This window comes from Triturus cristatus, chromosome 10 (assembly GCF_964204655.1).
Source record: "Triturus cristatus chromosome 10, aTriCri1.1, whole genome shotgun sequence".
Lineage (NCBI taxonomy): Eukaryota > Metazoa > Chordata > Amphibia > Caudata > Salamandridae > Triturus > Triturus cristatus.
The window spans coordinates 1,092,257,643-1,092,271,573 of NC_140593.1; the positions used below are offsets into that span (position 1 = coordinate 1,092,257,643).

Genomic DNA, 13,931 nt, shown 5'->3' on the forward strand with positions numbered 1-13,931 from the left:
CACAACACCTCTGTACTGCGCTCCCTATGTTGTCTACCTTTTAATGTAAGGTCAAGACGTGATCTTACTTGCCTGGTGTGCAGACTCGTTCACTGTGATCACTTGCACTAACTGGCAATGAAGGTAGGGATCTTGGGGAGCCTTGGCCGGCTCAACAGCTCAGGCTTCTCTTTGCTGGAAACCACTGTCTGCAATGAATAATTACTTGGAAGCAGTCATTCTTTGGGTGTGTTCCCAGACTTCAGAATGGTGTTCCACTATCCTTACACATCATTCCCTCTCATCCCACATTTAAAAGAGAATTTAAAAAAATTTCTCCTTGAAAAATATTACTCTGCAGCGATTTTATGACCCCGGCCTTGGCCTGGATGGGTCATATCTGGTCTCATTTAGATCTTGGTGGCTTGATGTTCTTCACTGCTTGACTGTACACAATTTCTTTGATTATATTTCTTCTTACTGTTGCCTATTTATTTCCTGCTAGGGAGTATGCCTCTTTTAGCTTTGTATCTGATTTATGTATGACACCCAGCATCACCCCCTCTGTAAAGCACTGTGGTGTACCAGGGCTTTGTATGATCTATAGAAAAACATTAATAAATAACTAAAATAATTAAATAAATAAATGTTAGAAATATATTTGGTTCTCTGAGCATACACGTTTTCTGCTAATTAGGATCTGATCTTCATCATCTTGCAGTCCCCCATGTTATTTTCCGTAAAAATGTAGGGACATTAGCAGAAACGGTCTGTGCAGGTAAAGCTGGGGGAGATTCGTATGTCGAATCTCTCCCACCCCACCCCACCGTTCTTACCAGCAACGGCTGCACCTGGACATTAGTTGTCTTGTTGAAGTAATCCAAAGAAAATAGCTGCAATGAGTGGGATGGTATTGCAGTTCAGTGATTCTCAATTTGGTAGGCATCTATTATAGGAAAGTAGGATCTTTCTGCATGTGTACCCCCACTTTTTGCCTGGTGCTAAGCTGGTTTTTGACTAGTCTGACTGGAATGCTGCTAATCAGGACCCCAGTCTATCTGCTTTCTCCCTAAAATGTTATGTCATGTACTTAGGTACGCTCCAGATTGGATACTGGGGTACCCTTGTCAGTCCCTAGTATATGGTACCCATGTACCCAGGGCATAGGTACCCCAGAGGCCTTCCATGGGCTTAAGAATATATAATGCCACCCATGAGAGGCCATGCAAAATGGAACTACAGGCCTGCCATTGCAGCCTGTGTAAGATGGTGCATGCACCTCTTACTTTAGATATAGGTTTCCTATATCTAAGGGTCACTGCACTTAAAACCTATAAGTCACCCCTATAGAAGGCCTTATCAATCCAGAAGGCAGGGTGCTTGGTTCTAAGTGAGAGGGTGCCACTGCATGAGCAGAACACCCTGCAGCCTACGGAGTCCATTCTCCTGGGTTGTCATGTGTATCAGCCATTTACGGCATATAGAGTGGCATTATGCGACCACGTAATGACCAACTCTAAAACGGCTGAAAGTAACCCTATCGTGTTTGGTACCGGTGTAGGAGGTATGATTCTACCCCTCAGAAACAAGCTTTTGTGTGACCCCTGGTGTTCCTGGTACCAGCCTTCTAGTCACGGGCAGCCCAAAAGGGTTGCTGCGAACCAGAGACACATTTCTGCCCTCCTGCTGCTGAGCCAAGCTCGAGCAAGGGAAGGCAGAACAATAGGCATCCTGTCACAGGGAGGTGTGACCACCTCCCAGACAGGATTTAGTGTATTAGGCCTGGGTGGGTGCGCTTGCCATGGACCAAACGTCTGCATGAGGGGCACATTTGGTGTCCCTGTGCATAGTCCAGTTCAAACCAATCCTGGGAGCCGTTGGCTCCTGCTCTGGCATGAAACTGGACAAAGGACATGCGAGTAACCTCCCCACTGTCCTGACCCTCCCCTGGGAGTGTCCCTTGAATCAGTCCAACACTCTCCCGTGGGTGCAAAAGGGCTTACCTGGCTGTACAACCCTAGTTTCATTGTGGAAAAGATTCTGAACAAGAAACCACTGACCTTAGACCTTCTGGACACTCTGGACTTCGCTGTTCTTCATTTGGGCCAAACTTCGTCTCCCACTCAGTCTGAAGTATCATCAGTGCCTGTGCACCATACAGGCTCAGTGCAGGACCTGTGGAGCATCAAGGACAACCAAAGACATCTCCCTTAGAGTGAAGGAGTCACTCCTCTACATTTGCAGGCACCATAGTGCAACTGACTGGTCTGCTGCTCCTGGGATCCTACAGACTCCAACGGCTTCAGCAATACAGGAGGTGGGTTTCCAAGTCCCTCGAAGTCCAAGCTGCCCTCTCACAAAGTTTGAGGCCAGAATCCCTCGTGCAGGCGTGGAGTCTGCAATGCTTGCACCCCTGTGCGCTGCATACTTTTGCAAGTGCATGTGCTTGTTGGTGTTCCCGAAACAGAGCCCTGAGTAGCCCCAATCTCTGGCACTATTTCCACCTAAGAACTTTGGCTTCCTAGCACTGAGTGCCCCATGGGCTGTTGCTTTGTAATTCTGCTTGAGGTCCCCTCGCGACTCCTGTGCCTTTGGCCTGTGGGTCCTCTTGAGGGTCATCACTGCTTTTCTAGGGCTCTTCTGGTTGCTCCAGACCTTCCCTGACTCCCCTGTGTTTGGTGAGTCTCCTGGACCTTGCTGGTCCGAACCGTAACCTTTCTTGACCATCTTCGTGGGTTGCCTCTGCCAAGGTTTGTTACTGCTCCAGCTGGACACCAACACCTCAGCACTCGACATCCTTTATGGGACAGCTCGAATACGGCTCCTGGTTGTCCTTGACATCTCCTGGTCCCGGTGGCTGCAGAGTCAAGAACCCCCTCAACGCACCTGAAGCACCCAACATCGGTGGGCATTCTTCTACCGAGCCCCTGGTCATTCCTGAGTGACCAGACTCTGTCCCCTCTGCTTTCAGGTACTCTTCAACAAGAATACACCTTTGGATTCCATCAGACACTTTTCTTCTTTCCCACAGTGGCATTTCCTTGAAGTCCTCCATTGAGATCGACGGCGGTTTCCGATACTACCTCAGCCCTATGCACCGAGCTTCCCTGGGATAGGAAACTCTGGTACTCCGGTATCCACGGATGAGGTGGCTCTCCAACCTTCTATGATCCAAAGGGTTTCTTCATAATCCACTGGGAAGGGTCCTTAAACTTTAAAACTGCAACCGCAACTCTCCCATAGAATTGTATGGCGCCTGCGGTCATGTTTCCACACTGCACCTGTCCTCAGTCGGGTCCCTACTTACACACTTTGGGTGGTTCCTTGGGGTCCCAGCGATTCTACATCCTCTAGACACTGTCATGACTCGAGTCGTGGTTCTTATACCGCTATTTTAGTATATGGTTTGGTCTCTCCCTGAAGCCCACTGTGTATTAGTGCTACTTACAATTGTTTCTGTGCTACAGTATTTTGTGCTTTGTGTTTATCTGTGTGTAGCAGATACTGTGAAGTATTTAAAGTGTGTTATAATAATAAATACATATTTTCATAACTACTGTGTGGTTCTCCTTTCATTTAACCAATACAATAAGGTTGCATTCTGGTAAAACAAGCTGCTTAACATTCCTTCAAGACTAAGCCTGATGGCTGCTCTCCACAGCAACCACTTGGATAGCTTTCTAAGGTTATCTTTGATCACTTAAATCACCATAAGGGTTGTTTGGACTGGTGCAAGGTGCCCACTTTAATTAGTGGACAGCATATACCAGGCCAACGTCTCACATCTATTTTGTTCTCAGCTATAAAAAAAAAGTGGAACACCTATGACCACAGGAACAATGCAAATGGCCACTCATAGTAAGATCTTGCCGAAGGTTGTAATAGTTCATCTTCAAGACAAGCTGAAGATAAACTGAATTCTCGTTAACCTGTGGGATAGATTTCAAATGAAGACCATCTACAAGGACCAATTACATTCTCCATTCTCATCTGGCCAAAGTAAAATGGAAGAAAAAGACGCTTTTTCTTTTTCACCGTTCTCAGTCAGGACACAACATTCAACACCATCAACAGATGCCTTCTATGGCCAAGCTTCAGAAGTTGGCAATTCCCTCAGAACGTTTTAAGGTTTTGTGCCAGATATATATGCGGAAATATATGACATAAATACAATGTCCAACATACTGTTTAGAAGTATATATTCCTATTGATATGGTAGTGCTTATAAAATGACATCAGGTAGGTTACATTTCTACTCCAACTATCAAACTGAATGACTATGGCTAAATATATCTTCCATCCCCACATGGCCCCCTGATGTAGCATGTCTATTAACAAGGGGAGATTGCAAAAGCACTGATGGAAACCACCACTACACATGGGACACATCTTCTGGTTCCCTCAGCGGTCTCTGCTCCATGTCACTATACTACAATATTTTTCTTTTCCAGTGTTGGAGCATCTGTATTCTTTAATGTTGAAAGTAATCTATCCCAGTCATCTCTCCCTTGGTGTAGGACACTAGTCCATGAATATAACCCTTACAGAGTTAATTTTTTTTGGTGGATAGATTCCTAATAGTAATTGAATTATTAGGGGAGTGATGCTAGAGATTATGCATGAATGGTGTTATCTAGGCTTCCATTTGGAAGGTGTGATTTTTTATTGTCAGAAACTAAAATGTTTTTGGTTAAAATGGGTAAAAGCTGAAAATCTACCAGATTGGTGGAACCGTATCTGTGCCCCCATTTGATGTGTCCCTAACACGTTAGTAGTTGTTTCTCATCATGTTAGAGGCATGAAAACTAAATGTATTTAAATTTGCTGCCATTTTCAAGTCAGTTTTATATGGTGCAATGGCAGCCCTTGCACTATGGGGGGGGGGTAGGGGAATCATCACAATCCTTGTGAAAGTTGGCACCCTGTTTGATTACATGGCCAGGTCTGCCACTGGCTGTTAATTGGGGGCTAAAGTGACTGAGGCTCAGTTGGAGGGTCTACTGTTTTTTTTGGCAGATTCACAGTGATCAACCCCCCTCTAAAACTGGCGCACTCTTTGTTTAATGCTCAGGTTTGTATGTCCTGATCTCTGCTTCATCATCAAACAAGGACTGTGATCAGGAAGTGGCAGCAAGGTAATGCACTGGTTACTTATGAGTAATCTTCATTCCACTGTGTTCTACTTTTCCTTGTCACAGTCCTGTTTTCCTCAGAGCCTACCGGAGAATCACTTGGGTCTGGAATGTGTTCTTCTTTACCATCTACCTGTGGTAGGAGACGGAGGACAGATAAAATCAATCTTCATTGGATCACTTCTGGTAATGCAGACGTTTTCTATTTGGTAAACAGGTTTCTCCTTGCGTAGGGTTAAGGCTCATGCAGTGGTGGCTGGTGGGGAATGGTGGCGGGGAGGGGGTTAGAAAAAATAGAAAGAGAAGAACTTACCTGTGGGTCGCCAGCCGCCGCCTTTCCTCCGTCCTCACTGTATCCTGCATCCCAGAAGCTCCCAGAGTATCCTAGCCAATCACAACGCTGCCTTACTACAGCGTTGTGATTGATCTGAGCACCGTGGTTTGACCCTCAGACAGGGAGTGGGAGGCTGTGCATGTTCGCCACCCAGGCTGTGCAATACAGCCGATGGAGAACATGTAAAGTGCGCATGACGGTTTGGCTGGCCCATGACGTTCGGCCAAACCGTCATGCGTACTTACGGTGCAGCAATCACTCCTTCTACCACCCTGCCCTAACATGGAGCTTGCAGCCAGACTAAAAATATAATGATAATAACGTCGGTTATTATAATTGTATTCTTCCTTTGCACGGCTCTTAGAGCAGTGGGGCGACGCTCCTCCTCCTTAGCAGAGGAGCCGCCGCTGGGCTCATGATTATTCCCTAAAGAGAAAACCCCTCCACAACCTGTACTGAGTAGATACATTAAAATATGAAATGAAATACATTTATTAATGGTAAACCTGTGTCACATGGACATGTATAAAGCAGTTCTTGTTTAAAAAGGCACTGGTGCAACAGGACACGGCCAAGCGCAAGGCATGCCAGAGGTACCAGGCAGATTGGGTACTCATAACTCATATGTACATGACAATTTCAGGACCAAAATATGCAGCATCTGCCTGAATCAGAAAAGCAAGGAGAGTCTCAGGAAAATATAACTCAATTTATACTTCTAACTCTATTACCCTCAAGTGATGAACCACTTACAGGATCGAAAGGAATGTTAAATGAAAAACGGACTAGAGATTAAACCTCTGTCATGCAGATGTACACTAATAAAGGAAAAGTAATATAGGAGGATGCTACTCCTGTGGATTACAGATGTGTTTATAATGTATTGAAAGTTATATTTAGATGAAGTTATTGAATGCTTTTATCCAACATGTGGTATGTGATATTTTTCTTTTAACCCCTTCTGTGCCACGCCCTTTCCCCCTCCTGTGCCGGGCGTTTCATTAGTGGGCGGGTTTCATGACGAGATAGTCTCGTCATGGGCACAGCGCGACCGTGCTTCATGACGAGACTCTCTCGTCATGGGCACCGAAGAGGTTAAAAGAAGATAAATTCACACCCCAAGTTGAAGTTACTGGGTGAAGGGAACAAACTAATGAGAAATGAAAACAACAAACTTAAAGTATTATTACATGTACACCACTGGGGTTTGTCGTGGGTTATAGCAGCATTTATTTAGGTCTCTTAACCCCCTGTGGAAGAACTGGAGAAACTCTCTCTTGTTTATCTCACAGCATATTTGGGTTGTGTTAGGAAGGAGCAAAACGCAGTAGGGTAGGAATGCGGGGTGTTTCCCATCTTTGTGCATGTGAGGTGAAGGTTTGTTGATGCTGTTGGAAACTTAATATGTGGGGTTTTGTTGTTTATTTATTTATGTATTTTTTTTATATAGTTTCTCACACCCTGAACATGGCTTACGGGCATTAGAGTGCTTTACAATACATGACAGAAATAGCAACACATGCACATAACATGGTAAATAGCAGCATGCCTTAAAACAAATGTTAACAAAGGAGCAAAAAGCAGAGAGGAAAGAATAATACAATGAACCCGAAGATTGACTAAAGGGCTGAATCAATGACACCGAGAAGCAGGGACATACAGCCGAAAGGAGAAAGCATACAGATGAGTTATCAGGGGAAAGACTGGTAAGCAGCAAAATAAACAAAGAGCAAGTATTAGGAGTGTCCATCAGTAAGGAGGAGCATTTACATAAGTCCTGAGTGAGATTATATGAGGAACAGCAAGAGCTTGAGATCTTTGTTGAATATTGCCAAGAATTGAGTGGGGTTGAAAGGCAGGCGGAAGGGATTATCAGTTTCTGGAAACGATTGGGCCATCGTACATTATTTCCTGAATGTAAGAGGTTCTAGGCGGTAGACGCGTATCCACGCCATGAAGAGAGCATTGCCACCTAACAGGATCACTTTGTTGATCAGGTGTCAAAGAGATCTTGTGTGTAATGCACAAGTCCTAATAATGGGGGCGAATGAAGCATAAGTAAATTGGGATTACATGGTCAAATTTTCTGCTTACAGTGACAACATGATAGGCTGCATGCAGAGGAGAACGGTTATTACACATACGTTGTGCATATCTGTATTTCCACATCTTAGCGAGTGCCCTTCCACATGTACTAACTTAACGGAAAAGATATATCGGCCTGATACGATATCGACTGAAAGACATGTTTTGGAACAACATTTTCAGGGTTTGCCTTCAGGAGCTATGCGTGTAAAAGCGGGCTTGATTTTTGGAAATATATATGCTTAGATGTCATTATTTAGTCGTCTCCCTTTTGCAATGGGTTCAAAACTGATTTACATATGGATGGTTCTAACTGCAATGGCATTGTAACCAAACAAACTAATGGAATGGAATGCTATACAAGCATTCTATCCATCATTAAGATAACTTCAGGCAATGCAGTTTCAAGAGTTCCTGTTTTTTTAACCTTGATGGTCAATAGTTTGTTTTCCTGTATTCTGAATTTCTCTAATCTTGGATATCTGATCATAAACAATACATATTTAGAAACTCTTTGCCAGGATTACAGCTATTCGGTAGAAGTATGTCTCGAAGTTCCATACAATTAACCAGTTAAAAACAAGCTGGTCTTAATGTTTTGTGCTTTACAATTGCAGGTTTTTGACGTGAGTGATGCGGAACACGAGGTCATTCTTCAAGGAGTAAAAGAAGCAAAGGTAATAAGGAAATTGGAATGGAATGATTTCAGGGGTTTGGAAAGATAAATCATTGTTGAGTGCCAGGTCAGGTGAGATTGCTGTGAGATGCTTTTGTTTCATTGTTTTAGTATTGACTAAAGAGTTGGGCACAGTCATTGAATCAAGTCCATTTAAGGCTTAACCTTCAAGGTTTTCCTTGATATTTCATAAAATAACCATCCTTTAAGATTTTATTCATAGAGCATTGTTTTTTGCTAAAAAGAGGGAAATCTGAGGTTTTTGACATCTACAACAAGCCTACAACGCAGTCATGGTTCGAGAATTGGCATCTATGGGGAAAATATATGCACCAGCAGAAATCTACCTTATTTAAATTTGGTTACATTTGGGAAAACTTTGAAAAGTTGTGTGACTGAAACTTGTGTGTTTTGGGACCCAATTTACACAAAGAGTCAACATGTTTGAGGTCAAAATCGGCATTAGCAAGCAAAAAATAAAAATAATAATGTTCAGACCAATTTTTGTACCACCAGCGTGGTCGAAATGACCCAGGTAGTTTTTATTAAATAGGTTATTTTTGTATAGGGAGGCGATGCATATCATTGTTTAATATATAAAGAAAAACACAAGCAATTATGTTTTGCTTTACTGTACTCTCTGATCTTTTGGTCCCCCGTTAAAATATGTAGGCCTCTTTTTCCAATAATATAAACTACAAGAGTCCTCTCTGTCGGTCTAAATGTCTGAGTGCATTTTGAAGAGAAATAATTTACCACGTTAGTGACAACTCTCAAATTAGCTTGCACAAGGCACATAGCCCCGTTTCCTCACCTTTCCCACCTTATGAATGAAATTATGTGATTTGGGAACTGCCTGCTTAGAATATTAAATTCCAGTTCTCCTGTCTCCTGGCTCCATCTCATTAGTGGGACCCCCAATCCCATCAGTGGTGGGACTAGGAGCTGTTTTTATAGCTGTGTGCCATCTTCGCATAACCTATACCCCCTGCATAAGGGCACATGTGCTACAAGCACAGTTCCTCCTCCACTGTGTCCTTGCCAGTTCCCATTCTTCCATACATCTGTGGAGGGTCATCAGAGACTTGACGTTTTTCACTACATAGTCTCCACGTCTTTCGGTTCACGTAGCTTAAGACACAACACTCTGCCTTCAAGCCACGCCCATCGTGCCACCAGTGGTTTCCATTTGCTGAATCTCGTAACCGTCCCACTGTCTGTTTAAACCGTCATAATCTGTGCCCCTGTACTCTATTTGCTACCATTGCTTCAAGAGCTCTCAGAACCATCTGTCAGTCATGCCGATGAACCAATGAGTTTCATCTTCAAAAGAGGAGTCAACAGGAAAATAAAGTGACTTAGAAACCAAGACCTGTACCAAGCTCCATTCGATTCCTACCAGTGCGAGTGAGAGCAAGGCACCCCAATGAACCGTGCCTATGGCAACCATTGTCCCATGTTCATAGCAACCTTTTTAGATCGAGCTTAGCGCAGCGTGCATGCGCTTCTCTAGGAGATGACCTCTTGGAATCATTCCAGCTTTTCAGGAAACTTGTGCGTGTGGCTTCTTTTTTGCCACACGTTGTATTGGCCATTGCGTGTGTCTTTCAAAAATGAAAGCACGCATTTGGCCAAAGGCGGGTGCATGTCCCACCTTTCCCAGTAAATGTTTCCTCCCACGGCCTATAGCAGTTGGGAGCGAGCAGCTGCGCGCAGGGTGCCATCTGTTCTAGGTCATATTACTAAGGTCCCTTTTACTTTCGCGGCCACGCGGGCTCACTTGTTTTTGGTTAAATGCCAAGCTGGGATTAATGTCCTTGATGGAAACTTAAGTAAGCAAGAACCGACGAGAGCAGCCCTCCTTCCAACCAGCAATAACGACATGGTTTATTTTTAGGCCAGTTACAGAAAGTGGGCTCCCCTGTAATATTTTGACATTTGTCTGCGTCCACTGGATTAATTTCCGGTCTCCTCCCAGAGAGCCTTTGAGAACTCGAGTTTAGGGAAGCTGGGGAGCTTGGAAGTGATTCACCTAAACACCATGCAGTAACCGAAAGGAGACACGTGCTGGGAAACTGGGTAAAATTAGTCAGTAATAAACCAGACCTTCGGGTCACAGCGAGAGCTGTGCAGTGACTTGCGCATTTAGTCATGAGTGAGGAGGGGGCTCCATAGCCGGTGCCGTGACGGCAGAGGGCTGACCTGTCCCAAAAGGACAAGGACACTCCCGGGGCTGGTCAAACTGACGTCATATCCGGGGAATTCCCGGCAAAGTTGTCTCTAAAACGTCTAATAGAAATTCAGACATCTGTCGACGACTAATATATTGGCGATAAATGTACATAAGCAGTTAGCAAGTTTATTAAAGTGTTTGTGACAAACATCACATGCCCATTGCACAGCACTCTGGCTGCCTTACAAAAAGAGAAGGGACCAACCCCTCCAGGTGATATATTTCATTGCCACTGACTCCTGTGAGTCGAAAAGATTCTTGGTGCGCAGTTATCGGAGCGCCAGCACCTGCACGCATCCTGCACCCTTTGCCACCGAGTTCTTAAAACTATGGAAAGAGATGGCTCAGTAGTTATTGCCCCATGCCAGGTGCAACCTGAGGTCACAGGATTGAATCCCAGTAGGGCTGGCTCAGACTTTAATCCGCTCCCGGGCAGTAAAATGAGAATTATTCAGTTTCCAACGCTGCTGCAAGACTTTTAGCCTCAAGCGCTACATAAAACACACTTTGTAATTATAATTATGCCCCCGTTTTGCCAGACCGAACTCTGCCTCGCTTTTCTACGGATGTGCATAAAAAATACTAAAAAATCAGTTCGTACCCGAATTTCTTAACCATCCTGCTTAAGTGGCCGAACACCTGCTTGGGGGACCTCATTGAGAGTGAAAAATAAAGGGCAGCCCTGCGGGCGCCCTCACCCAAGCAGCTGTTGACAGTACAGGCTTAGTGAGAGTTACATCAAATTACATTTGTGCCAGTAATCTCCTCTCGTGGACGTGTTCATGCACGGAGAGGCCTTCGCACTGTCTGATGCTACTGCCCGGCAGCCTGTGTACTGGAGGAAGCGAGCAGTGGCCCGCAGCCAGGCCGTCGGCACTCGGAGCTCCCACACTCATAAACAGGCAGGAATGTGTTCATTTACTTCTCTTTCACCCCCTTCTCCGCCGCATTCCGCTGGTAGCTGCGGGGCCTCGGGCGGTACGGACCGGGAGCGCAGGTGAGGCCCTTTCTTCTTTTAACAACTTTGCTTGATTTTACCATCTCTGAAAGTTGCTTTTCAGGCCACCTATCCCGCAAAACAGAACCGTACATACCGGTCCATGCATTGTGTTATTTTATACGTATGGATATGCCATTTCTCGTGCGAGTTCCATACATGCCGCTTAACTTTATGAAATACTTTCAGGTGTAGACGACAGTTCGCCCGTGTTAAACTTTTTAATATATCCAGCCTTCTGGTTGTATCGTTCCTCTGAAGCCATCTTGTTTCATATGTTTTAAATGGCAACCGTATCATTCAATTTTTAATCTATTCATTATTAATCTTTTCCACTGCGAATAAATTCCATATTTTTGCCCATCGTACACATTTAACAAACTCTGGGCCAGATTTACAAACATTTTGCGCTGTTTTTGTGCCAGGAAAATATGTTTGTTTTTTTGTTATTTACTTTTTAGTGCAAAACTTGTTTTGCACTGGAAAGTTATCTATTGCCCACTTTCTTCTCAAGCCTACTTGCATACATCCCCAGCAGACATATTTCCAAGTTGAGTAAATTTTGCCTGTCTACCGTGCGTTCCAGGTCCTCCGCAACTTTCATCCATAATATCTCTGTACAGGCAGTGCTTAACCCCTTCGCTGCGGCAGGAATTCCGCCGCTGGGCTGGGGGGGTTTGGGGGCAGTTGCAGTGGCGCTGTGCTCGTGACGGAACCACTCCGTCACGAGTCACGGATGAGCTGTGCTCATGACGGAGTGGTTCCGTCACTTCTCCGCCCACTGCGCTAATCGCCCGCACAGGCGGGGAATTAGCACCGCGTGGGCGGAGCGGCCGCCAACGGCCGCAGCATGACAGAACCACTCCGTCATGAGCACACGGCACCCGTGGCTCATGACGGAGTGGTTCCGTCATGAGCACGGAAAGGGTTAACTTGAGCCGGTGGTTTCAGGTGCTCGACACCGGCATTTAATTGTCAACACCGGCACCTATAACAGTCTGCCACATGGTAGCGCTGTTTATTTAATTTAGAGATGAGCACAACAACAATTGTTTATAAATTCAGTATACATTAATAAAATAAGTAATACTCGAGTTCCAAGCCATTCTTATAGCTTTCGGTGCCTGGAATAGTCTGAACCATCACACTTGCAGGCGTATGATAGTCCGTAGTTGTGTTTCAATTGTCTTTGGCAGCTCGGGCAGGGGCAATGTGGTGCGATCTGAAGTGGCCTACTGACGATGGCCCTGGCACTTACTTTTTTTTTTTTTTACAAATTAAGCACTGTATACATGACAACTCCACACCATGTGCACAAAGTCAACATCAAGCTGGATGCATCGGGGGTGGTGGGGTAGCACATTGAGTCTGTCTGTTGCATAACATTTATTCTGCGGGGGTAAGGTGTGTTGGGTGCAGGTTACTGGGTTGTGTATAGATATATTGGCTATTTCTAGACCACTTGCAGACTTGTTCTAAGGTGCCCCTCCCTCACTCGCAAGGCTCCACCCAGCATGTCTGCCCATCTCCTTTTAACATCCGGGGGTCAGTAAAGGTCATTGTCAAGAAAGTTTTGTAGAGCCACAAGACTAATCTTCATCCATCACCAAAGGTTAACAGGGTCTGTAGGGGCCAGATCCCAGAGGGCCGGCTTAGCGCTGGTGGCGCTCTGTGCGACAATCTTTTTCAACACCCCCATGTCCTCTTTCTCCATGAATTCCTTCACTACCACCCTCCAACAGTGCCCTTCATCTCTCTATAGCCTCTCTCTGATGTACATTTTATTTTAGCCCTACTCATAGTTCACTCACACTCAGTTCTGTGATCTGCATGGTACACGTTCTTTGCAGCAGGTACATTAACCCTCCCTGCTACTTTATGAGGAGTCTAAACTGCACTAGACAAAATTCCGATCTCTCACCGATAGGAATCACCATAGTTGTCATTTTTATTGTTGCCTGAAAATTGCTGGCGTACAAGGAAGTTCATGTGCTTTTGAACCAAAAGTTATTTTTAAACATAGACCCCCTACAAAAGTTAGTGCCATGTGCGGTTGCACCAGTCTCACCTCCCTAAAGGCCGCCCTGGGTCCCCACATCTCAATCAATGGACTTCTCAGCACATCATACGTCAAAAACTTTGCCCAGGGGGAGATCGTCTCCCTCAACCGTAGTGTCCGAAGCGTTCCCTTGGAATAACAGTCGTCCAGTTTTAATACCCGCTCCACCCCAGTCTCTAAGTCTTCATGAAATAACCCCCCTTCTAAGGTGGGCTGTCCCACAAAATGCAGCACCGGCACATATAGCGGGTGTTGCCTGGTCCTCCGAATCCTCCCCTGATGGAGGGAAAGCCTGTGGTATTGTAAGGACTTTTTTCAATAAAAATGTTCATCGAATTAACATAATGAGTTAATTAAAAAAAATACCCTTCATGAAGATTGCGTTTTTTGATCAATTAAATAGGTGTATCTGTTATTCTGTACACAGTAACAGCAG

The 13,931-nt window shown here is 44.9% G+C and overlaps 1 protein-coding gene across 2 annotated transcripts in view; it reads left to right on the forward strand.

The window, feature by feature from the left end:
- BAIAP3 (BAI1 associated protein 3) overlaps nucleotides 1–13,931 on the forward strand; it is a 1,035,958-nt gene that overhangs the window by 633,069 nt on the left and 388,958 nt on the right. For both annotated transcript variants that reach the window (XM_085629280.1, XM_085629278.1), the window contains exon 6: nucleotides 8,148–8,207. In XM_085629280.1, the coding sequence (XP_085485406.1) occupies nucleotides 8,148–8,207 (60 nt within the window). The remainder of the gene's footprint in view (nucleotides 1–8,147; nucleotides 8,208–13,931) is intronic.